This window comes from Diceros bicornis, chromosome 4 (assembly GCF_020826845.1).
Source record: "Diceros bicornis minor isolate mBicDic1 chromosome 4, mDicBic1.mat.cur, whole genome shotgun sequence".
In the NCBI taxonomy this organism is placed as follows: domain Eukaryota; kingdom Metazoa; phylum Chordata; class Mammalia; order Perissodactyla; family Rhinocerotidae; genus Diceros; species Diceros bicornis.
This window is the reverse complement of record NC_080743.1, coordinates 90,509,152-90,536,216: the sequence shown is the minus strand read 5'-3', so window position 1 is coordinate 90,536,216 and position 27,065 is coordinate 90,509,152. Positions and strand designations below refer to the sequence as shown.

Here is a 27,065-nt window from a genome sequence, read left to right as displayed (position 1 = left end):
GGCAAAGGCCCACCCCACGACATCTAGTGGTAAGGCTGGCCAAAGTCAATGACAAAGCAACAATATTAAGGGCAGCGAGACAAAAACAAAAAATAACGTACAAAGGAACTCCCATCAGGCTCTCAGCGGATTTCTCAACAGAAACTTTACAGGCTGGGAGAGACTGGAATGATATATTCAAAATACTGAAAGACAAAAACTTTCAGCAAAGAATACTCTATCCAGCAAAAATATCCTTCAAATATGATGGAGAAATAGTAACTTTCCCAGATAAACAAAAGCTAAGGGAGTTCATGGCCACGAGACCCCCACCACAAGAAATACTCAAGAAGGCCCTCAGGCCTCAGAAAAAGAGAAAGGGAATACAAAGCTTGGAGCAAGGAGAAAAACAGGTAGACAAACTCAGAAAAATAGTAGATCTTTACCGGAATAGGTCAGCAACCACTTAAATACCAAAATCAAAGATCAAAGGAGGGAATTCACCAAAAATCAATTTAACCTCATCACTGTAAACACACACCTACAACACAAGATAGAATAAGGTATAACAAGAACAACTTAGAAGGGGAAGAGGAAAGTGATTGAATTGACTTAGTATAAGGAAATAGGAGGCCATCAGATAATGGAATATCTCATACACAAGACTTTTTACACAAACCTCAAGGTAACCACTAAACAAATAATCAAAACAAAATCACATATGATAAACAAAGAGAAAACTAGAAGAGTCATAAGACAGAACAACCAAACTGAATTGGCAGTCTGAAACAAATGGGACAAGAAACAAAAGAAATGCAAAAGAACCGGAAAATAAGTGACAAAACAGCAACATTAAGCCCTCATATAATTACCCTAAATGTAAATGGATTGAACACTACAATCAAAAGATACAGAGTGGCAGGATGGATTAAAAAGTAAGACCCAACAATATGCTGCCTCCAGGAAACACATCTCAGCTCTAAAGACAAGCACAGGCTCAGAGCGAAAGGATGGAAGACAATACTCCAAGCTAATGGCAAATAAAAGAAAGCAGGTGTTGCCACACTCATATTAGACAAAGTAGAATTCAAGATAAAACAGGATAAGAGAGACAAAGAAGGGAAATATATAATGATAAAAGGGACACTCCACCAAGAAGACATATCACTTATAAATATATATGCACCCAACATAGGAGCACCAATGTACCTAAAGCAACTATTAACAAACCTAAAAGGAGACATTAACAACAACACAGTAATAGTAGGGGATCTTAATACCCTACTTACATCAATGGATAGATCATCTAGACAACAAGTCAATAAAGAAATAGTAGACTTAAATGAAAAACTGGACGAGATGGACCTAGTAGACATACACAGAGCACTCCATCCAAAACCAGCTGACTACACATTCTTCTCAAGCGTGCATGGAACATTCTCAAGGATAGACCATATGTTGGGAAACAAAGCAAGCCTCAATAAATTTAAGAAGACTGAAATCATAACAAGCATCTTTTCAGACCATAATGCTATGAAACTGGAAATCAACCATGAAAAAAAACTGGGAGAGTGACAAAAATGTGGAGATTAAACAACATGCTACTAAACAACCAATGGATCATTGATGAAATTAAAGGAGAAATCAAAAACTATCTGGAAACAAACGAAAATGAAAATATGCTATACCAAACCATATGGGATGCAGCAAAAGCAGTCTTGAGAGGGAAACTCATAGCGATACAAGCCCACCTTAACAAACGAGAAAAAGCCCAAATAAGCAACCTCAAATTACACCTAACAGAACTAGAAAAAGAAGAACAAACAAAGCGCCAAGTCAGAAGAAGGAGAGAAATACTAAAAATCAGAGCAGAAATAAATGAAATTGAGACCAAAAAACAGTGGAAAGGATTAATGAAACAAAGAGTTGGTTCTTTGAGAAGATAAACAAAATTGACAAACCCTTAGCCAGACTTACTAAGAAAAAAAGAGAAAAGTCTCAAGTAAATAAAATTAGAAATGAAAGAGGAGAAATTACAATGGATACCACGGAAATACAGAGGATTATAAGAGAATACTATGAGAAATTATATGCCAACAAATTGGACAATCTAGAAGAAATGGATGAATTCTTAGACTCATACAACCTCCGAAAACTGAAGCAAGAAGAAATGGAGAATCTGAATAGACCAACCACAAGTAAAGAGATTGAAACAGTAATCAAAAACCTCCCAAAAAATAAAAGTCCAAGACCAGATGGCTTCTCCAGTGAATTTTCTCAAACATTCAAAGAAGATTTAATACCCATCCTTCTCAAACTATTCCAGAAAATAGGGGAAGATGGAAAACTTCCTAACTCATTCTACGAGGCCAACATCACCCTGATACCAAAGCCAGACAAAGACAACACAAAGAAGGAAAATTACAGGCCAATATCGCTGATGAACATAGATGCAAAAATCCTCAACAAAATATTGGCAAACCGAATACAGCCATGCATTAAAAAGATCATACACCATGATCAAGTGGGATTTACACCAGGGACACAGGGATGGTTCAACATCCGTAAATCAATCAATGTGATACACCACATCAACAAAACAAAGAATAAAAACCACGTGGTCATCTCAATAAACGCAAAAAAGGCATTCGACAAGATACAACATCAATTTATGATAAAAACTCTCAACAAATGGGAATAGAAGGAAAGTACCTCAACATAATAAAGGCTATTTATGACAAACCCACCGCCAACATCATACTCAACGGGGAAAGACTGAAAGCCATTCCTCTGAGAACAGGAACATGGCAGGGCTGCCCACTCTCACCACTCCTATTCAACATAGTACTGGAGGTTTTGGCCAGAGCAATTAGGCAAGAAAAAGGAATAAAAGGAATCCAAATAGGTAATGAAGAAGTGAAACTCTCTCTATTTGCAGATGACATGATTTTATATATAGAAAACCCTAAAGAATCCGTTGGAAAACTATTAGAAAAAATCAACTACAGCAAAGTCACAGGGTACAAAATCAATCTACAAAAATCAGTTGCATTTCTGTATGTTAATAACGAACTAAAAGAAAGACAGCTCAAAAAGATAATACCATTTACAACTGCATCAAAAAGAATATAGGAATAAATCTTACCAAGGAGGTGAAAGACTTATACAATGAAAACTACAAGACATTATTGAGTGAAATCAATGATGACATAAAGAAATGGAAAGACATCCCATGCACATGGATTGGAAGAATAAACATAGTTAAAATGTCTATATTACCTAAAGCAATCTACAGATTCAATGCAATCCCAATCAGAATCCCAATGACATTCTTCACGGAAATAGAAAAAAGAATACTAAAATTCATATGGGGCAACAAAAGACCCCAAATAGCTAAAGCAATGCTAAGAAAAAAGAACAAAGCAGGAGGCATCACAACCCCTGACTTCACAACATACTACAAAGCAATAGTAATCAAAACAGCATGGTACTGGTACAAAAACAGACACACAGATCAATGGAACAGAATTGAAAGCTCAGAAATAAAACCACATATATACGGACAGCTAATTTTCGACAAAGGAGCTAAGAACATACAACGGAGAAAGGAAAGTCTCTTCAATAAATGGTGTTGGGAAAACTAGACAGCCACATGCAAAAGAATGAAAGTGGACCATCTGCTATCGCCATTCACAAAAATTAACTCAAAATGGATCAAAGACCTGAAGGTGAGACCTGAAACTATAAAACTCATAGAAGAAAATATAGGCAACACACTATTTGACATTGGTCATAAAGGAATCTTTTCAGATGACATGCCTACCCAGACTAGGGAAACTAAAGAAAAAATAAACAAGTGGGACTTTATCAGATTAAAGAGCTTCTACAAGACAAGGGAAACCAGAACCAACATGAACAGACAACCCACCAGCTGGGAGAGAATATTTGCAAAACATACATCTGACAAGGGGTTGATCTCCATAATATATAAAGAACTCACACAACTGAACAACAAAAAAACAAACAAACCGATCAAAAAATGGGCAGAGGAAATGAACAGACACTTCTCCAAAGAAGATATACAGATGGCCAATAGGCACATGAAAAGATGTTCAACATCACTAATCATCAGGGATATGCAAATCAAAACAACACTAAGATATCACCTCACGCCAGTCAGAATGGCTATAATGACCAAGACAAAAAACAACACATGTTGGAGAGGATGTGGAGAAACAGGAACCCTCATACACAGCTGGTAGGAATGCAAACTGGTGCAGCCTCTATGGAAAACGGTATGGAGATTCCTCAAAGAATTAAAAATAGAGATGCCCTATGATCCAGCTATCCCACTACTGGGAATCTATCCAATGAACCGATATCAACAATCCAAAGAGGCTTATGCACCCCTCTGCTCATTGCAGCATTATTCACTGTAGGCAAGAAGTCGAAGCAACCCAAACGTCCCTCGACTGACGAGTGGATCAAGAAAATGTGGTATATATATATACAATGGAATACTACTCAGCCATAAAAAAGACAAAATCGTCCCATTTGCAACAACATGGGTGGGCCTGGAGGGTATTATGTTAAGTGAAGTAAGCCAGAAAGAGAAAGACAAACACTGTATGATCTCACTCATATGTGGAATATAAACCAACACATGGACAGAGAAAATTGTATTGTGGTTACCAGGGGCAATGGGGGTGGGGGGTGGGCACAAGGGGTGAAGGGAGACTTATATATGGTGATGGACAAACTAAAATGTACAACCCAAAATTTCACAATGTTAAAAACTATTAAAACATCAATAAAATAAATAAATTAAAAAATCTTCCCACTTGAAAGAAAAAAAAAAGACACTAAAGTACAGAGATGTATATGCAAAGGAATTTGAGCACATTAATTATTAAAGATCTTTGAGCAAAACAAAGACCTTTGGGGGAAAAAAACATTCAAATAATACAAAAGAAGGCAAATAAGATCATGGGAACAAAGAAACAAAAGAGACAGACCAGGAAAGAAATAATCAAGTGACAGACAAGTACAAATATGTCAATAATTACACTAAGTGTCCATGAACTAAACATTACAATTAAAAGGCAGAGATTATCAGATTGGATTTTTAAAAATAATATACAATGACTATAAGAAATACACTTTAAGTGTAAACCACAATTAAACTAAAAGTTAAAAGGATGAAAAAAGATATACTATACAAATAAAGTAAGAAGGCTAGAGTGGCTATATTAATATTAGAATAGACTTTAAGACAAAGAATATTCTCAAAGATAAAGATGGTCACTTGATAAAAGTTTCTCTTATCAACAACACAAAACAACTATAAATGTATATAAGTTTAAGAACAGAGCTTTAAAATGCATGAAGTAAAGGTAATAAAATTAAAGAAAAAGATACTTCAGCAATTATAAATTTTAATGTCCTGTCAGAAATTAATAGCACTAGAGTATATAGATGATGAACAAACTACCTACCACTCTGACCTAATTCATATATATATATGTAACAATAAACCAATTGAAAATTAAACATTATTTTTCAATGTATATAGTATGTTCACAAAGACAAACCATATGCAATTAAAACTTCAATCAATTTACCAAGATTGAAATGTATGTTTTCTGACCACAGCTCAACTTAATTAGAAATCAGTAAGATATCTGGGATAAACCCAAATATTTGGAAATCATAAAACACATTTATAAAGAATCCATGAGTCAAAGAAGAAATAAATAATATGAAAACTTAGATAATATTTTTAATTCAAGGAGGATGAAAAAACAATCTCCAAAATTCACCGGCTGCAACTAAAGGAGTGCTTAGAGGGGAACATTATAGCTTTAAGTGCTTATATTAGAAAAGATCTGAAATAAATAACCTAAGGTTCTAGCTAAAGAAAGAAAAATATATGCTACATATACCTAAGTAAAAAGAAATAATAAAAAAGGGAAAACAAAATGTAAAATAAACAAAAAAAATTCAAAGCAAATTTATTAAAAAGAGAAAAAAATTGATAAACCCTTGGAATGAGGAAGAAAAAGAGAAATAAATCAATCAATATCAGGAGTGGAAGAGGAAATGTACTACAGATCCTACAGACATTAAAAGGAAAATAAGAAAACATTATGAACAAACTTTATATAACTAATTTCATAACAAAAATGACACAAATTCCTTGAAAAAGAAAACTTACCAAATTTGCCAATAGTTGAAATTGAGAATGTGAATATCTGTCTATCTAATAAAGAAAATGAATTCATTCTATAATGCTTTCCCACAAAGAAAACTCCAGGCCCAGCTAGTCTTACTTGGGAATTCTACCAAATATTCAAGGAAAAAATAACATCAATCTTACAGAAACTCAGAAAATAGAAAACACTTCCCAACTTGTCTTATGAGGCCAGCCTAACCCTAATACCCAAACCCAACAAACACATTGGGGGAAGGGGTAGGAGGAGGCAGGAACAAGAGCCTTCATGTACACTAACACCCACAACAAAATATTAGCAAATCAAATCCAACAATATATAAAAAGAACAACTCATCATGATCAAATGGAGTTTAGTCCAAGAACGTAAGGTTGTTTTCTTATTAGAAAATTAATCAACGCAATTCACCAAATGGGCAGAATAAAGGAGAATAGCTATATAATAATTTCAAGAGACGTAGAAAAAGCATCTGACACAATTCAACACCTATTCATGTTAAAAATTCTCAACAAATTAGGAATAGAAGGAAACTTCCTCAACCTGATAAAGGGCATCTACCAAAACGTAGGGCTAACATCTTATTAGCTGAAGGCTAAGCAGGAAAGGGGAGAGGAAGCAAGGAGAGGAGGAGAGGGGAGGAGAAGAAGGGGAGTAAGGTGGAGAAGAGGAGAAAAGGGGTGGCAAGGAGAAGAGGACACATAAAGATTAGAAAAAAATAGGTTAAAATGTTTATTTGCAGATCACATGATTTTTACATTGAAATTCCTGAGAAATCTACAAAACTACTAGAATTAGTAAGTAAATTTAGCAAGCTAACAAGAAACAAGGCTAATATACAAAAATCAATTGTTTATCTATTTGTAACAAACAAATAGAAAATGAAACAAAAACTGTATCAATCATAGCATCAAAAAAGAATTAGAAATTAATTTAATAAAAGGCATGTAAGACCTTTATATTAAAAACTATAAATACTGCCAAGAAAAGTTTTTAAAAGAGCAAAATAAATGGAAAGATATACCATATTCACAGACTGGAAAGCTCAATATCGTTAATGTTACCATTTGGGGTAACTGGGTAAAAGGTACATGGGCGCTCTCTGTATTATTTCTTACAACTGTATGTGAATCTACAATTGTCTCAGAATAAAAAAGTTTATTAATTTTACAACTCTAAAAGATATTGAGGATTAAACTTATGAAGAAATGAGCAAAACCTAGACTCAACTCAATATTGTAAATATATCAATTCCCCCACAGGAATTTATAAGTTAAAGGCAGTTCCAATAAAAACACCAAGAAGCTTTTTTACAGAGCTAGATAAGTTGATACTAAAGTTCATGTGAAAAAACGGACAAGAAGGGATATTCTGCAAAACACTGAAAAAGAAAAATTGGGGGGTGGGGGGAATGAGCCTTATCAGACATTAAAACATACCATACAGCCTCTATAAATAAAAAGTGATAGAGAAGAGAGAAACACATCAGCAGACAGAAGAGAAAGCCCAGAAATAAATTCACATATATACAGAATTTTTGATATGAGAAAGGCGACATCTCAAAATACACAAAGATAGACTTTTTAAAGGAGGACTGGGACAACTGACTAGCCATTTGGATAAAGATAAAATCAGATCCACACTTCAAAACATACACAACAACAAACTTCAAAGAGAATATAAATGTAAAGGTAAAAAATGAAGTAAGACAAGTGTTTTAAGAAAGCATGGGTAAATTTCTGTACATCCTTGTTATAGGCAGACATTTGAACTGAGACTTAAAACCCAGATGTAATAAAAGACTGATAACTTAAAATAAAAATAAATAACTTTTGAACAATTAAAAAAAAACTGGAAAAAATATAGGCAACATGGATCATAGACAAAGGGCTAATATTCCTAACATACAGAAAAGTTTTAAAAATTGAACAAAACAGATCAAAAACCTCATAGCAAAAAATAAGCCAGGGGGCCGACCCCGTGGTGTAGTGGTTAAGTGCACACGCTCCGCTGCTCCGCTGCTGGCAGCTCGGGTTCGGATCCCAGGCGTGCACGATGCACTGCCTGTCAAGCCATGCTGTGGCGGCATCCCATATAAAGTGGAGGAAGATGGGCACAGATGTTAGCCCAGGGCCAGTTTTCCTCAGCAAAAAGAGGAGGATTGGCACGGATGTTAGCTCAGGGCTGATCTTCCTCACAAAAAAAAAAAGGCCAGAAACATGCATATATAACTCTCACTAATAAGTATACTAAATACCAGTAATCATATGAAAAGATGTTCAACCTCACTCATAATTACAGAAACACAAAACCATTCTGAGATACTTTTCTCACCTAACAGATTGGCAAAAAATTTTTAAGTGCAACTCATTCTGTTAGAGAGACTATGAGAAAGGCTCTAGGAAAACAGGCACATTCATACATTGCTGATGAAAACCCCAACTGGTACAACCCTTGGGAAAGGGAGAGGAATTGGCAATATCGACGTCTGTCTGTCTGTGTGTCCGTCCATCCATCCATCCATCCATCGTTCATCTATACCTTTGACTCACCAATACCACTGTTAGGAATTTACAATGAAAATACATATGTAAAAGTTAATCACTGGAGCACTGTTTGTAATTTCAAAATAAAAGAAACTACCTAACTGCCTTTATATAACCAATTGATTAAATAAATTGTGGCACAGCCACATAAAAGACTTCTAGGCAGCTGTAAAAAATAATGAGGAGGATTTCTATGAACTTCTCTATGGATTTGTTTTCATGATAAATTGTTAAATTAAAAAAAAAAGCAAAGTGCAGAAGAGAATCACTAAAAAGCCACCCTTTATATAAGAAAGGAAAAATAAGCTAATATGCATGTATATCTATAAACCTGAACCAATGAAACTGGTTACCTCCAGGGGTAAGTAGGAATATGGTGGAAAATGATGGGGGTATAGGAGTTGGTTGAAGGGCTGGTGGGGTGGTATTTATTGAATATGACTTTTTGTATAGCTCTGACCTTTAGAATCAGGTTAATATTTCATATATTCAAAAAAAAGGATGCATGTAATAAGGATGGGGATGGGTGGTGGAACACAAACAGAAGCAAATGAACTTAACTGTATTTCAAAGATATATCACAACTAATACTAATGGAAAATTATCAATCAAATCCAAGCAACCTTTGAACACATTATATTTTCACTACATATTCTCTCAGGCTAAATATAAAAAGAATTTTAAATAAACACTCACCTCTACTTAGTAGATTTGTTCTGTTAGCAATTCCCATACTACTTGACATATATATATTCTAAGACTAGGACAGTAAGTAAAATGTATTTTGATAATGAGAGCTAGGTTTCTGTCAGAAAAGAAAATTACAAATACGGAAAAGTGAAAAGCTAGAATGAACTCTGAAATGGTGAGCTATAATTGGAGATCATCAGTATGAACTCACAGCTTTTATGATAGATACAGAAATATATATAGACATGTTATATATACATGATTATATAAATATTATGTATTATATACTGAACAGCATCGACTAATCTTGGCTAGTCTAGATTGCCCACAGGGTTATCCCCAGAGCTACTGACTCCTGCCTACATTATGGAATGTATTAACTAAAGATAAATGATATTCTGTAACCACGGGTCAGCAAGTTATTTTGAAGCAGAATGTATCAGTGTGTCTGTATTGTTTAGTAATAATAATTGAATTTATAATTTGTACCTGGTTACAGTGGAGCCTGTAAAGGCTGGTCACATAACTGGAATGCACTGCATATGTGACTAGCTTAAAATAAGAGATCCCGACCACAAGTCAACTTCGGATTTCCTATTACTGAGGTGTTTGAGATGCAAGCCAGTAGTGGTTCTAAACCTGAGGACAAAGCAATTCCTGTGTGATTTGGTGGTGGAAGGACAAAGAAAACTGTTCCTGAAATCTCCATACCCCTTTCAATGAGTATCTTTCTTCTGCTTGGCTGTACTGTATCCATTCCTATAATCAAGCTGTTCCAGAAGTATCAACTGCTTGATTCCTGTGAGTCCTTGCATTAATCAAACACTTAAGGTGACTGATATATAATTAATGCATATATATGTCTGTGTATATGTATTATAATATTATATATATACACATACAGATATTTCCTAGCTCTGTCCACTAAAAAGGCCTACAAGCAATGATCCTCTAGGAACAATGAGCACATACTTAAAACCCAAATCTTGGTTTTTAAATACTATTCTCCATCAAAAGAAAACAGGGCTTCTTGGGTAAATGGCTGATTCCAGGACTGAGGCAAGGTAAGTACAAGGTGATGCTTGAATATCTTGTTGTCTAAGAATGTAAGAAGGTCCTTAAAGAATGATAGCACATATCAAAAGAACAAGGAAATCAGCTTGAAGGAGTTCCAACTAGTCAAATATGAAACGATTTGACTTTCAAAATGATTGACAGAATAAATTAAGAATCCATGATTCCCTAACAATATAAACAAACAAAGAGGAGGGAAAGATCTTCCTTACAGTAGAAATGCTAACTAATAAATGTGGAACAAATAAGAAATTAAAAAATTACCATCTGAGCAACGACCATCTTAATAATTATTTCAAGTAAGATTTATTAACAGATGCTCAAAAGGGAGAAAATAGTAACTTGACAATGGAGAAATCTGGCAGGCATCATCTTAAGTGATCAGAGTTAATATCACCAGTATTGAGCAAACAGATACCATATGAGTCCAGATGTAACTAACAAAGAAGGACATAACATCACTTCTGTAGTATTCCTGAAAAAAAGGATAATCTGAATCTAGTCAGAAGGAAACATCACACAAACTCAAACTGAGGGACATTCTACAAAATAAATAGTTTATACTCTTCAAAAATGTCAATGTTATGCAAGACTGAGGACACATAACAGTTTAGAGGAGATTAAAGAAACATGACAACTAAATGCAACAAGTGATTTTGGCTTAGTACCCAAAAAGGAATTTTTTTTTATTTTGCTATAAAAGAATATTAGCGGCAAAACTGCTAAAATTTAAATGAGTTATCTCAGATAATAATATTACATTAGTATTAATTTTCTGATTTTGCTACTTGTACTAAGGTTATACAAAAATTCTAAAGCAAAATCAATAGGCAATTATAAAAATTCAGAGGTATAAAATAATTGTTTCTGGCTTCACTTACAGTATATTGTTAACATTTTTTCAATTCAATTTCAACTATAAACATTATTTTTTAAGAGTAGTGAAATAATACAACCTATAGCTGTATACTGTAGTTTCTATAGCTATTCTGATTGGGCATATTTATTTTTCCAGAATTTTTGCTTATATAAATAACACTGGTATATAATCTTCACATATTACTTCGAATCATTTCTTATAATAAATTCCTATGTGTTTAACAACAAAACCACACATTTTTAGCAATTGTCATATGTATATATTACCAAATATCTTCCTGGAAGACTACCAACTCTCTCTCTCCTCCTCCATTTCCCTCCTGCTCACTCCTCCAACCGCTCTCAACACGTACAGGCAAAGGCACACTCACACAAGTAAGAGTATTTCCCATTTTGAAACCTCTTTAGCCGTATCTATTTGGTGACGTATCTTATAGTACTTCATATTTTGCTTTTACTATTTGGGAAGTTGAGTATTATTGCATATGTGAGCTGGCCATTTGAATTTTCACTTTTTTTTTTTTTTTAATAATTTTATTTATTTATTTATTTATTTTCCCCCAAAGCCCCAGTAGATAGTTGTATGTCATAGATGCACATCCTTCTAGTTGCTGTATGTGGGACGCGGCCTCAGCATGGCCGGACAAGCGGTGCGTCAGTGCGCGCCCGGGATTGAACCCGGGCTGCCAGCAGCAGAGCGCGAGCACTTAACCGCTAAGCCCCAGGGCCGGCCCTCACCTTTTTTTAAATGTTCTTCATTCATTTCATTTTACCCCATTTGGAGCTTTAATCAAAAAGATGAAATTGATATAAAAATTTTTTATTTTGAGGCAATTAAACTGTTTACCTATTACACTTACTATACCTTTCTCAGTTTGGGTTTAAAATTTTGTCATATTTTTATTCCTCTGAATCATTCCCTCTACCAATGAGCTTTAAAGTCAGTTGGTCACACTTCTCTGCACACCCTTAAAAAATATTCTTGAGATTTTTTCTTGGAATCACATTAAATTAAGTTACGATTATTGGTCTATTCAAATTGTTCTACAACTGCTTTAACCTATTTTAATATATTTTATTTTTCTTGAAAATTATACATTTCATTAAGACTGTCATTTTTATTAGTATGCATCGGCATGTCTAAATTATGTTAATCTACTCCATATTATGATAGCCAATTTCAACTGTATACTGAAACATTTTATATGGGCTCTTATTTTGTCTCTCTACATTTACCATCTTAAGTTTTTCCCAGCTTCTTGAGCTGAATGCCTAGTTCATTTATTTTCATTCTTATCTAAAAATAAATCCATTTAATGATATAAATTTTTAAGGACAATTCTGACATTTCATAAATTTTGATATGTAATATTTTCACTAGCATTACTTTTTGAATTGTCTAGAGCAGCATCTGGAACTACTCTGATACAAAGGTATTCTGAGGAGTCTTGACTCTTCCACATTACCATCTGTTCATCTGTCTCTGTCTAAATATTTATTTATTCAGGGTTCTGATGCAGAGAATGTAGATGGTACAATTTATCCTGTTTTAGAATCAATCCATTTTTCTAAATGCTCCAAGACTACTATCAATAATGTGTATCCTTTGACGCAAAGTATAAAGTGAGACGAGTTCTGAGAATTAAAGTAGTTAATATATGTAAAATACTTTGAGCAGTGTCCATGAATAGTAAGTACAAAATAAATGTTATGTTACCACTATTAACACTGCTTTAATTACTTGAGCTATACTTTAAAATCTCCCACCACGTTTAAGTTTTAATCAATTTTCTAAAACTTCTAACAGTTACTGCTTTATATAAATTCCAATGCTTTATATAATGTCACACAAATTATTACTTCTTTGAGGGGACTATACCTTTTGTTTATATAAAAAACTGTATCTGTCTTTTATGCTTTTTTCTTTGAGTTCTATTTTTGCTTGCACTTTTCTTGTTGTTGCTGTTTGTGTTTGTTGCAGTTTTAGTTTTTGCTATATTCTTTAGGATTCATATATTTGCTGGGCTTATCCTCAACTATTCCTCTATTTTCAATCCTTTTTGTGTCAATTTGTTTTAGGTCTCTCTCTTCTAAAGAGTACAGCTAGAAATGAAGGGTAAGGCCTTCAGTGCAATCTGTCATATCAGCTCTATCCAATAAACACTAATAGGATTTCCTCCTCGACAACCTCCCTGCCCTTCAGCAGATGCTAAGGCTAGAGTCTTCTGGAAGACCACAGACTATTTAACCCTTAGGCATGCTTTTATTCTGCATACAGTGACTCACATGTTAGGCAGCCTTCTAAGTATTTTTTTATCTTCTATAAATTCTTTTAGGTTTTCAGTGTGAGGATAGCAATATGTCAATGGGATTTCTTGTGGGTGGAGGTTGAAGAGATATTAACACACTGGCTCAGAGTACTATCTCAAACCCAAAGTCTCCTTTATTATATGATAATAGTATGTGCTGCTCTAAAAATTTAAAAAAAAAAAACACTATTCTGATTGCTTTTCTTTTTCAACTAGATTCAACGTCTATTCTTTCTAGCTCATGGAATTTGCTAGAAATTCCAAATCAATGTTATATAAATGGCAATAACAGAAAACCTTTTCTTGTTCCTCTATGTAGAGTTTGCCAATGCCCTCCAGCCAAAGACCAATAGAAACACACCTGTAGTTGAACACGTTTTATTTATTGCTCATTGCAAGGAAGAATATAGCACACTATGGGTAAGAAAGAGGTGTCTCAGTAAGAGAAGTTAGAAACAATTTACAGGATTTAGGCTCAGGTTAAGTGATTTGGGAGAGGGTTCAACGAAATAAGGCTTTGCTCTGGATTGGATACTGTCAAGAATCAGAGATAATTCTGTGACTGAGTATCTTAAAAAATCTCACCTACAAGGACAGAGATCATAGTAAAACTAAAGTTGTAATTAGTAAAGAAGCAGCAATTGTTCGTACTAGCCAGCAAAGAGGTGGGTTTGGTATTTTTTGTGGCTTGCACAGTGACTTTATTTTTGTATGCACTTAGACAAGTCTATGAAGTGATCTTGTTTACTGCTTCACTTCATCACAGTCACAGAGTGGCCATGTCTGATGTTTACATTCTGTGAGATTATGTTCAAAAGGAGAACATCAAGGCCTAGTTGTGAATGCCAGGCCTGTTTCCAGATTCAGAGACTGCTTTTCCCTCTCAAGTTCTTAAGGTATGTTTTAATTTAATGCTTTAAAATTTCTCCTGATACATCCCATTATGTCTTATAAAAACACCCGAATCTGAAGTTTTCATGGCTGTTCAGAAATAGTCACAAACCAATCTATGAACTTACTATAAAAAAAGAATAGGCCAAATACATGCACGCATATGAAGATAACAGAGGAAGTGCAGAGTAGTTACTCAAACTAACCATAAAAGTAATAGAGGCAGTCATCTAAGTAGCAGGAAAAGAAAAACACAAACAAAAGCTGTATGATCCAAAAGAATTTTCTTTTCACTTTGATAAAAATAACTGCACTATCACATAAAGTGAATATACAAATGAACATGAACTAAAAATGCCTCATTTTTTTTCTTTTATTATAAAATATTAGGACAATTTGTAAAATCTGAATAAGATATAGGGATTAGATAACAGCACTGTATCAATGTTAACTTTTTGAATTTTAAAATTATATTATTACATAAGACAATAACCTTGTTTTTAAGGAAATATACACTGAACTATTTAGAGGTAAAGGAACATTATGTCTATACCTTACTCAAACAATCCAGAGAAAAAATTTTATGTGTATATACGTAAAAGAGAGACAGAATGAGAATGATAAAGCAAATGTAATCAAATGTTAACATCTGACAATCTGGATAAAGGATACAAAGGATTCTTTTTATCATTCTTGTAAGTTTTCTCTAAGTTTGAAATTATTTCAACATAAAAAGTTAAAAAAAATGTCCAGCATCAAAATTAGATTTGACAAATATCAGCATCTCCAAGTCACAGATAAAGAGAGTAAAAGTCAAAATAATCATAAAATTAATTAGAAGAGATGTGAAGCCAGAGTCTATTTTACGCAAGCCTATAGTTTACTTTCCACAAAAAAAGCTTAGCATTTCAACATAATGATGGGTAATTCATCAATAGCTTATAACTTTTTTATCCCTGACAGAAACAATTCCCTGATTTTTCATAATTTCCTCTTACATTCCTCTTAAAGTCTGATGTTACCAGTATATTAAACAAAAAATTTTAACTCATCATTAATGAGCAAATAAATAGCTGATCATCAGAGCTATTGAAGCCCTAATCAACGCCACAGCATTCAAAAGAGCTGTCATTACAACAAGACATTCCAGTAAACTAATCTATGACTTTACAGCTCTGGTGATTATATTCATGGTACCAATAAAACATACTGTTAAATATATCATTTACCTGAGAACTGCCACTGAAACCTGGAGGTTGGCTGTATTCTGTGGAATCAATAATACTACTGCAAAATGAACAGAGAAAAATGTGATTTCAGTGTCTACATTTCATCAGACATCAAATAAATGCATAACTCATAAACAAATCGTCAAATATTTAAACAATTTACCCCTTCACCCCACCACTTTAAACATTCACACCATGAAAGAATGTCAAGAGAGAATAATCACAAGACAGTTGTACATATAGATGGATCTGCTTCAATTTCATTTTCAGATAGTTTAATAAGTTGTTTGAAAATCTATTTAAGGAAAAGAGAACTTAGAGTATTGGGAAAAGAACACAAGCAGGCATTCAAAAGCTATGATTAACACATCCTGCTCTGCCACTAAAGAGCTATGTGCCCTTGGACAAGTGCCTTATAATCACTCATTTTCCTTCTCTGGAAAGTGAGATGAGTGAGGACTAGCTATTTCCAGATTATTTAGAGTTCCTTCCAGCTCCAAAATGTTATGATAATCATCTCATATGAAAGAAAACTGTCAAAGGAATGGAACAAATGACAAAATACCAATAATCTTTCTTTCACAATCCAAAACCTATATACTAGTTTTCTCTGCCCTGGTCAAACATAATCTGCATTCTGCATTGGTTTGTTTTATTTGGTTAAATCCTCTGTGCATTCTCCCATCTAACCCCAGAAAAACCTCTAGAAGTCCAGGCTATCTTTTCCTTCCTATTAGTTCTATCTTACCATTTCTATCTTATTACTTCATCATCCCTATCTCCTTCCCATCTTTAGACAAAATAAATTAGCCTATGAAGACTATTAACACCTGAAAACGGCATAACATATACATCAACCATGAAAAACTGACAATTATTTACATTTTCTAATTCTTCTTCTCTATTTCTACTATAAAAATGTTTATATTCTTGTCTACCCTAATGAAATTTAAGCAAGAGAGGGTACAGATTAAAATGGTTCTCTCTACATAAATATACAAAATCATTCTTTATTTTAGTACTCAAATAACCTCAAAGGTTATAACATGAGAGGCACTCTTAAGAGCATAGAGTGGATTTAAATTTCATCCCTTAGCAGCTAAATGACCCTGGGCAAGTTATTAATCTTATTAATCTAGTTTTTCCATCCATTAAATGAGAAAGACACTTCAGGGAGGTATGAGATTTAAATCAATGTGTTAAGCTCTCAGTGCAATGCCAAAACATGGTAAACATTCAATAAATTTTACCCTCTATGAATAAAATTAGCCAATAACATACAACCTCACGTTTTCAAAAATACAATAAATCAGATGGAACTGTTCTCATAGTAGTCTTAAAAGAAAAAAGCAGCACATATTATCAGATCTCAATTCATTGTGTTCTTAACTGTTCCTATACTAAGACTCAATTATACAAAAAAGAGCCTTCAAAGCATTTACACTACAAATTAAAGAATTAACACAATCTCGTAATGGGTTTCTTTTGATGAAATATAACCAATGCTCACTTCCCTGCACAAAGTCATGCCCGGGACGACAAGATCACACGCTATTTTCAGTATACTCTACCCAGGGACTAAGAGGGCTAAAAAGGAGAAGATGCCATGTATTCAAAATCTCTGTTCCTTTTACTAATGAAATCCAATCCCCTGGCATTTGTATCAATATTAATAAAATTACATAGCTGCACATGTAGAGGTCAACAGAACAGAGCAATTTCTAGACATGATTTTTCATGGTGTTAGAATTCAGATTTGACTGTAAGCCTGAAGAATTATATTGATATATATATCAGTATGTATAGTGAGATAACACTACATTTCAAATATATCTTAAAAAAAAATGCCCATGGGAGGTGGCCCTGTGGCATACTGGTTAAGTGCACGTGTCCAGCTTCAGTGGCCCGGGGTCCACAGGTTCGGACCCCAGGCACAGACCTATGCACCACTTATCTAAGCTGTGCTGTGGCAGGTGTCCCACATATAAAGCAGAGGAAGATGGGCACGGATGTCAGCCCAGGGCCAATCTTGCTCAGCAAAAAGAGGAGGATTGGCAACTGATGTTAGCTCAGGGCTAATCTTCCTCACAAAAAAAAAAAAAAAGAAACTCATCAATTTGTCAAAGATATTGAAATTACAGGTTTTAAATGGTATTTTATTAATAATTACTGCAAAGTCTGAAATTTATTTTATATCAGATCTTAATCTTACTAAGAAAAATTTGTTAATGCAACAGGACTGCAACAAAAGAAACTGGAAAAATAAACTCCTTTAATTCTGTTTTTTAGGTGTGTGTGTAAAGTAACATGATTAGAAGAGAATATTACGAAGCACTGGCTGGGCTGGGTCCTCTTGATTCCGGTGCTTTACTACTTCTTAACTCTGACTTAGCCACAATCACCACATGGTAACAACAACAATAGTAATACCACTTACTGAGCATTTACTATGCACTAGGCACTGGCTTAAATAATTTAAACTTCATAACTCTAAGGTAGATACTATTATCATTCCCATTTCTCAAGTGAGGAAACTCAGACACTGAGAGATTATATATCCAGCCCAAGGTAACAAAGTTAGCAAATAGCAGAGTTAGGATTCAAACCCATGCAGTCAGGTTCCAGAGTCTACACTGAACTACCATGCTAAGCACATCATGTTCTCTAATTGAAGACTGGGGAAATCCTAGATTAGTCCAACCCATTCCATAGACATAATTTAAGGAGAAAAGTGAAAAAACAGCAACCTATAAATATGAAAGAGAATCATCGAGTATTTCAAATAAATGTCAATAAAGTTATAAAAATTTAATAAAGACATCAAAGAATAGCCAGGGCAAGAAGAAAATTTCAGGGTAGTAACTAAAACTGAGTTAGGAAAAATACACTTTAATCAAGATAGGGAAAATAAGATGATAAAAAAAAATTCCTAATGTTCTTGCTGGTGACAATGAGAAGCTTAGCTCAAAACATAAATCAACTATGCAGCTGTTAACTCGAGTTACAAAGGAAATTCACAGTTAAGCAACTAGATGTCATACAACTACTCTCACTTAAATTATTTGCTTTCATAAGCAAAGATATACGTTGTAATTAACAGACAGAGTTAAGTCAATTGTGCATATAAGCTGTATCTATAATAAACAGGTAGCTAAGAGAAAACAGTGGTTCATTCTTGGTAAAAATAATAGGTGACTAGTTTTAGATTGGGCTTTTATTTGAAAAAGGATTATTCATATTTAAATTATAAATAGATACAACATTAGCTAGTTAAATTACAGAGAATTTTTTAAGCTATGAGCAAAATAAAGTATATTGAGATCATTTAAGGCTTAACATAAAATAAATATGAGGTTTTTTTAAATAAATAAGGGAATTGAATGGACCAAAAAAAAAAAAATGCTCTGTATACACACATGAAATTATACTAACTGCTATCACTGATTTGTTTTTTTACTAGTATAAACTTAAGACAGAAGAAATAAACTTCTACATTTAATCAACTATATGGGGCTACAGCAGCCAAACCCTGTTCCTCTCTTCAGAATTCTACATAAAATTATCGAACCAGTTCCCCAAAACAAAACACCCTAAGCAACATGTAACCTGAAAATAATCTGACATAAATTTTAATAATGATTAAAACCAAACACGGTTTTACCTTTTTAAAACAGCAAAGTTTGTCACTATTATATTGCCTTTCCACCAAGGCAATAATCCCTAGTATTACAAACAGATCAGAGCTAAATTGCCTGCTTCTCTCAAAATAATGCTTTTCTATCCATTACTTAACATAGAGCTTTTTCTCTGCTACATCAGAGTGTATTGTATTATTGTTTCCTTTATACAAAAACTGAAGCATTGAATATCAAATTAACAGTAAATCCCATTTACTAAGGAACCAAAATTCTTGTGGTCCCAATTTGCCAACACCTCAAGAGATACTAGAAATCAGTCTTCGTGTTCATTTTTTCTTTTCTACTTCCACATAACCTTTAACACTTGACACAACTATTCACACAAATCATCCAAAATCAACGTGACCATCTATCTACTAACAATAACAGCAGAAGCCAACGTCTATTAAGTGCTTACTATGTGCCAGGCATTATTCTCATTTCTTTAAAAGTATTATCACATTTTACCAGTCAAGACAGGAATTATTATCCTTATTTTATAAATGAGAAAACTGAGATGTACAGAAGTTAATAAACTTGCCTAAGGTCAAAGTGCTAGTAAGTTGTGGAGTTGAAATTTAAACCCAGGAAGTATAATTCCAGAATCCTCACGTAAGACTGCCAAAGCAACATATGTTTTCTCTTCTTCAAGAATTACTGCCCTGTCATTTTTGAACTGAAAGCTTCTATTTATCTTCTTTTCAATGTTTTATTCTCAACTCTGTGATGATTTCCAAAACCCTTTCACCTCCTAACAGGCTCTAGAGTAAGGATGCCTGTGTTAGATAAGGATGCCTGGTTACACCACTAACTGTGTGATGCTGGGCAAATTACTGCATCTCTCTGACTCAATTTCCTCATCTGTAAAGTGAAGAGGATAAAAAAACCTAGTACATAGCATTTGTCCTGAGGATTACATGAGATAATATGTGTAAATTACAAAATAGTACCTAATGTACAGATGCTGTGTTACTCTGACAGTTACAACTTTTGTAAATAAATACAGTTCTCTTCTAGAACAATAATAATTTCCTGATTTTGATGCAAGATCCAATTGAAAATTAACATGGCATCTTTTCTTATACACTGTCTGTTTAGGACTCTTTAGAAATAAGCAGTGCTACTACTCGTCTTATATTTGAAAGAATTTCAATGAGATATTTCACAACAAATTTTATACAACAAAATTTGTATAAACAAACATTGGTGATTACAATGACCTTTTTAGCAATATATAGTTTGCTTTTAAAAATAGTGGGCTCAAAAAGATTACGTAAGACCTCAATTCCTAAAATCCAAAACTCTGAAAATCAAATGCCTTATAACTTATTTGAAGGAAAAACCTGATCTGAACAAATTTGATACCATTTATCTCACTATCTGTGAGCATTCATGTTTCAATGCTGAAATATTAATGTGCTTGATTATGTGGAACTGTTACTCCTCCATCAGTATTACATAACACAAGGCATACATACTGTATTACCTTTCTAAAATGGGGGAGGGGTTAGGTGGGGGGCAGATACAACACCACATTCTAAAACACTTCTGACTCCAAAGATTTCCAAAAAAGTTATGGGAACCTATACATCACACAAGCTTGAACGTACTTGAGGAATGCAGGGTTAGTCCAATAATAAAAATATTAGGCTCCAGAGAATGTATCTATGGTATCTAAAAAAAGACAGAGATTCAATTTATTCTTCAAAGAACAGAAGATATCAGAGTATTTCATAACTCCAGAGAAAACGTTCACCAACACCCTTTCGTCCCCTTTTTATTGTACATGGTTAGAAAGGGTTGTAGCTATAAAGTGCATAAGGGGACTGTATGAACCTAATATATATACTGCCTTTTAAAATGTCTGTAATTCCATAATATTAGTAAAGTTAAAAAAAAAAAAAGCAAAAGGGCAACTCATTTTAAAGTTTTCTTTGTAACACAAGTTTCCTCAGGGAGAAACTTACTGTTGGCAGATGTATAAAGCCAATATGATGGAAAATTTCTGAAAGATGGAACAGGTCTGAATCTAGTGCTTTACTGCCTTTGGAAGTAAATAACTTGCTTGGCAGAATTTCAAAAACAGAAAAGAATAAGCTGAGAAGAATAAGACTGACAAGACTCATCTGCTTCCAACAAAACTAGCGCAAGTCCCAGTTCATTAGGTGTTTCTTTCTTACTATTTTATATTCTACTACCACTTTCCAATAACTGGGAATAGATTACAATTCAGTTATAATTCACAGAGAAGAAGTTTTTAATTATCAGATGATATAGCTGCTACAAATCTTAGTGTTATAAAAACCCAGTTATCTGAAATAACCTCAGAAAAAGGCTTTAAAAGCAAAGAAAGTAGAGGAAGCATTCCAAAAACAACAACAAGAGATTCAAAGGTAGAGGGTCTGGAGAATGGGGAAAATATGCTGGGACTTAGGTAGAGGAGAGACAGTAAGTAGCAGAAATGGAAAATGGTTAACAGCACATGAAGTTTTACGCTCATACTCAGTTACCCTCATATCCCGGCCAGGGCTACCATGTGTACATAGCTTTGGTTTTCCCAGTCTCTCCCATCCCTGACTTCCCGGAATCAAGGTACACCTATAATAATCAAAGGGCTGAAAAGTTTCCGTATGACTCTAACCTGAAAGAGCAAAAAGCCACAAGCAAGAGAATCTAATCACAGAATATGAATGGAATCAATAGGGAATGGCTGCTAAATACCAATAATTTGCTTTCTTCCTAGAGACTTAATTTTATTTTTAACTTTTCTGGCTCTCCCCAGCCCAGGAACTTGATTTGAGGTGTTTTTAAGACATTACAGAAAGATATGTAACTTTACAGAGTAGAGAGTAAAATAAACAGAAATTTTACCCCATTCTCACCAAAACATGAAATAAGCTAAAGACAGTTATAAAACTCTAGTGCTGAATATTTGAGCTTTCTTTTATGAAAAAGAAAATAAGCATATCTGATGTAGAGATTTATTTCAAGACATGTCAGTAATACAGACATATTCACTATCACAAACATATTCACTATCTACCAAACCAGTGTTTACATATTTTTCAAGTATGATCCCCCAGGTATGCATCTGAATCTCTAGACCACCTCAGACCCTCACGATCGGATTTGGTGATAGGGTTCAAAAATTTGCGTTTCAAACAAAAGTCTTGGTTGATACTCAAGCACACTGAAATCTGGCCTATCCACATCTCAGACTTCAGAATTGGAATAGACTGTTAACATCTTCATCAAGCAGAGACAATTACAGTTTGTAACAAGAATCCAAAGGTGTTTTTTAAAAATCCTGAAATGCCTACTAATCAAATATAATTACTAAAATTTTAGAGTTAAACGTATTTTCATGATTTTAATTCTCAGAAGCAAAAAGTCTATTTACACCATATTTTAAGCAGAATAATTAATTCACCAGCATAACTTATTTTCCATTCTAAGGCTATGTAGCCATGACAGCAGGACTCTAGGGTCTGTCATATTCACAACTGTATCCCCAGCGCCTAAAATAGTGTTTTCTACATGTCCGATACACTCCAAAAACTGACTGACTGAAGAATAAATCCTTCAAATATTCTAAATAAAGGAAATTGTATTATTTCAAAAAAGGTTTTCATAACTTGCTACATTTCTATTACCTATCAATTCAATGACAAATTACAGACATATGCAAGTACCCTCTATATTATTGCCAAGGAAGTTCGTTTTCTGTGTTTGTGTTTCTTTTTGTTTTAGTTTATGTTTAAAATTCCGTAAGATTCTTTAACATCCTCCATCACCTATGGGATCAACTCCTGTGCAAGGTACAGAGCCAGAGTTAAGGCAAGTAACCCTTGTACTCCCAACAATAAAACAATCAACTGGTGTAACTACTTCTCCCACAGATAAGCTTCATTAAAATACAGCAAAACATAATTTATGTTCAAAAGTCCTCGATGCAGGCGTAGCAGAGTTTCTTAAGATATGTTTGTAATCATCTAACCTTGGAGAGCAGCTACTTAAGAGATGAATCCAGAAGAAGTTCCCAGGCAAAAGGAACAGTTTAAGCAAAGGTACCCTAACATCCTGTTTTGGGAGTCAAATTCAATTCTAAAGCACAAAAATAGTAGACAGGGTACAGGTGATTATGGAAGGCCATGCAAAAAAGGGAGATCTAAACCAATTTACAAGCAATGAAAAGCCAACAGAAAGATTTTAAGCAGGAAAGAAACACAATCAGATTTCTGGCAACACAGTATAGGAGGATAGTTAAAAGACCACTGCCAGACTCCATGTGATACTGACGGGTCTAAACAAGGCAGCAGGAAGAGAACAGACAAGATATGATAATTACAGCTTAGCATAGTAGATGGAAGACAGAATGGGGGGGGAGGGGCAAGAATATCATCATTTGTCTTTTGTTTTTCTTTTTATTTAAATACATAATCTAATCATAAACCCAGAACCTATGTAACAGATTCTATGACCTGACATATAAAGAAGGTCCTCATTATAGGAAAAAAATGCATGAGTCTACAAAAAGCCTTTGTGAAGTAAACTTGTTTAAAAGAGAGATCAAAATGTTACAGTAAGGAATAAAAATAAAAACTGTCTCGCATGGGGCTGGCCCAGGGTGCAAGCGGTTAAGTGCGTGGGTTCCACTGCAGCGGCCCTGGGTTCGCCAGTTCGGATCCCGGGCGCGCACCACTTGGCAAGCCATGCTGTGGCAGCATCCCATATAAAGTGGAGGAAGAGGGGCACGGATGTTAGCCCAGGACCAGTGTTCCTCAGCAAAAAAAAGAGGAGCGTGGCAGATGTTAGCACAGGACTGATCTTCTTCACCAAAAAAAAAAAAAACCTGTCTCGCATTTAAATAACAAAGCTAATAATTATGGGGAGGAAAAGTTATTATAATCGTAACCACATGCTATTTCTTAAAAACAAAGAAAAATCAAACACTGGTAGTATAACATAACATTCTTCCCAGCATCTTTAATTTCACATCTTAATCTTAAGGGTCATTTTCCAAGAGTATTTAAGGGCTACATCATTTTTCCCAAGTGTATCTCTCAAACCTTGAGTGATATTCAAATTACTTCTTTTAAGAAAATATCAAAACACTCTTTTGAAGAAAATATCAAGTTTGCCTATTTTCCCTTCAACTGTTAACCAATCTAACTGCCAGAAACTCATTTGACGACAGCTTTACAAATGATTTTAGTAATTTTCCAACAACATTTTCATAGACTTCATGAAATCCTATATCTTTTACAAGATCTGCTACTTTATTTTACAATACAACCACTTCTCGTCTCTTCCACCAATAAAATCCTAACCCAAGCCATCATCTCCTCTCTTCTGGACTGTTGCAATGCTTCCCAATTTTCCTCCCAGCTTCAACAGCAGGGGGTTTGGAAGAACACAGACAGTCTCTTCTCTGTCCTCCACATGGGAACCCCAGAAAACATTTTAAAATCTCAATCAGACCATGCTCAAAACTCTCCCATGACTTTCTGTCATATTTACACTTCACTTCATTCATATGTCAGCTTAAATGTCACCTCCTTGGAGAAGCCTGCCTATCCAAACTAAAATAGAATCTTCTTGCAAACCCCTAGTATGCCTAATTTTTCTTCCTAAGGTACTACTTACATGTTATGTACTACTACTACATTATATATTTGCTTATTTAGTATCTCCCTCAACCTCCACATATACACCCCCCCAAAAGGTAAGCTCCACAAGGGCAGGGACTTTGCCAGCTAGATTCAACACCTAGAACAGTGCCTAGAACATCAGAGGCATTCAACAAATAGAGCCAGTTAAATGAATATAATGACTATATTGTCACATGTTAATAACAGCCATCAGTGAGAGAATGAATAACAAAGACTTGGACACAATAGAGAGAAAGAAATGTTACTATTAAACAGAGAGGGATATGACAAGGGGAATTGTCAGTTTATTAGTAAATATCTTGTGATATGACAACTTTTGCTTGCCTGCATGCACTCACATAATATTCCGGTGACAAAGATCCCATGTATATCAGAAGTAAAACTAGCTTAGAGATAACAATAACCCACAGACTGAGTCACTCCCAAGTGTGTTAACGAAAATATGGAGGAAAACAAGCTGAATTACACAGCTAAAGTGACCCCAGAATCAACTAGAACTCATAAGAATTCTCCATAAAATGGTTAATGGGAAAAATATGAAACATCTCAAGAATGCTTTTTAACTAGAACATCCCCTGTGCTCCTTTCCCCACATATCGTACCAAACTAGACCCACAGTTGCTTTCCTGAACTGACACTGAAAGATACTGTAATCTTTAGTACCGGCATTAGACTGCCTGTTAATCCATGTTATCCTAAAACTATTTGTCTGAAAAGTTTCCACTGGACCATTATCCTAAATGGATTAGCAAATTAAAACATGTAAAACTGCTCTTACTTTGATGAATTCAAGCAAAAAAGTTCAAATTCAAATTTTAGGTAGTACATAGTTCATCAAATAGAACTTTAGAAGAAACCACAGACATTCACTCTATTTCACAAATACTGAATGAGGCCAGTCACCACTACTACTACTCCAAAACCTAAGGAAACAGTCATGAGCAAGACAATATAATCCTTGCTCTAACAGCATTTAGAAGGGAAGACAACTAAACTAATAACAGGGAGTCATCAGAAGACACCAGGGAGATCTAAACTAACAGATCTATCTAATGCCTTCATTTTAAATCTGTGGAAAGTAATCTGCCCAAAAAAACTTAACAAATTATGGGAAAAGCCCAAGGTTTTACTTGATCAAATTTTTCCCCAATATTATCATTTCATATTCTCAAATTATAGATTTTTAATGTCATCTGATTTTAATTCACAAGACATTTAAGCTATCATTATTTCAAGAAATCCACCAAACTTTTAATCCAACAGTGAATTCATAATATTACAATATTCTACTCAGTGACTGTTCCTGGCATGAAAATTCAAAGCACTAAGAAAACAGATGGGCCATCTGAATCTCATTTCTAGATCATGACCAAAAGTAATTTCTCAGAGGTTTTGTACATTACATGGAAGAGGCTCCCAAGGACGAGTACCATATGTGTACTTTCTAATATAAATCCTAAGCAATTACAAGTTTGGAGCTTTGTACCTGTGTGATGGAGAAGGAGCTTCAAATTGAGGCACTGTGCTATCCTCACTGACAGGAGAGTATAAGCCACTCATTTCCTGAAAACACAATTATTTGAGTTATAGGAGATACTCCAAACAGAAGATGTGTAAGTCAAGAAGAGCTATGATATTATATTCCTTTCCATTCCCAGATTTTTATCAAACCCTTTTTGTCTCAATATCCAAATTTCTCAAGGCTTCCTCACCAGAGTATAAAAGCAAGGATATCTAAAAAGTTAAGAGATAAGGCTTTTCTATGGAACACAATCTTAAAGAACTAGAAACTCTTTAATAAATATTATTCATCTCTAATGAAGCCACCAACACAGAAAAAGACAAATGTAAATATTTTAAATAATATGTATAGTACACTATGAGAACAGTAA

At 34.2% G+C, this 27,065-nt stretch overlaps 1 protein-coding gene across 3 annotated transcripts in view; it reads right to left on the bottom strand.

The window, feature by feature from the left end:
- Nucleotides 1-27,065, bottom strand: part of COP1 (COP1 E3 ubiquitin ligase) — a 242,286-nt gene that overhangs the window by 146,350 nt on the left and 68,871 nt on the right. For all 3 annotated transcript variants that reach the window (XM_058540005.1, XM_058540004.1, XM_058540003.1), the window contains 2 exons: nt 26,660-26,736; nt 15,825-15,882 (listed from right to left, as the gene is read on the bottom strand). In XM_058540005.1, the coding sequence (XP_058395988.1) occupies nt 15,825-15,882; nt 26,660-26,736 (135 nt within the window). The remainder of the gene's footprint in view (nt 1-15,824; nt 15,883-26,659; nt 26,737-27,065) is intronic.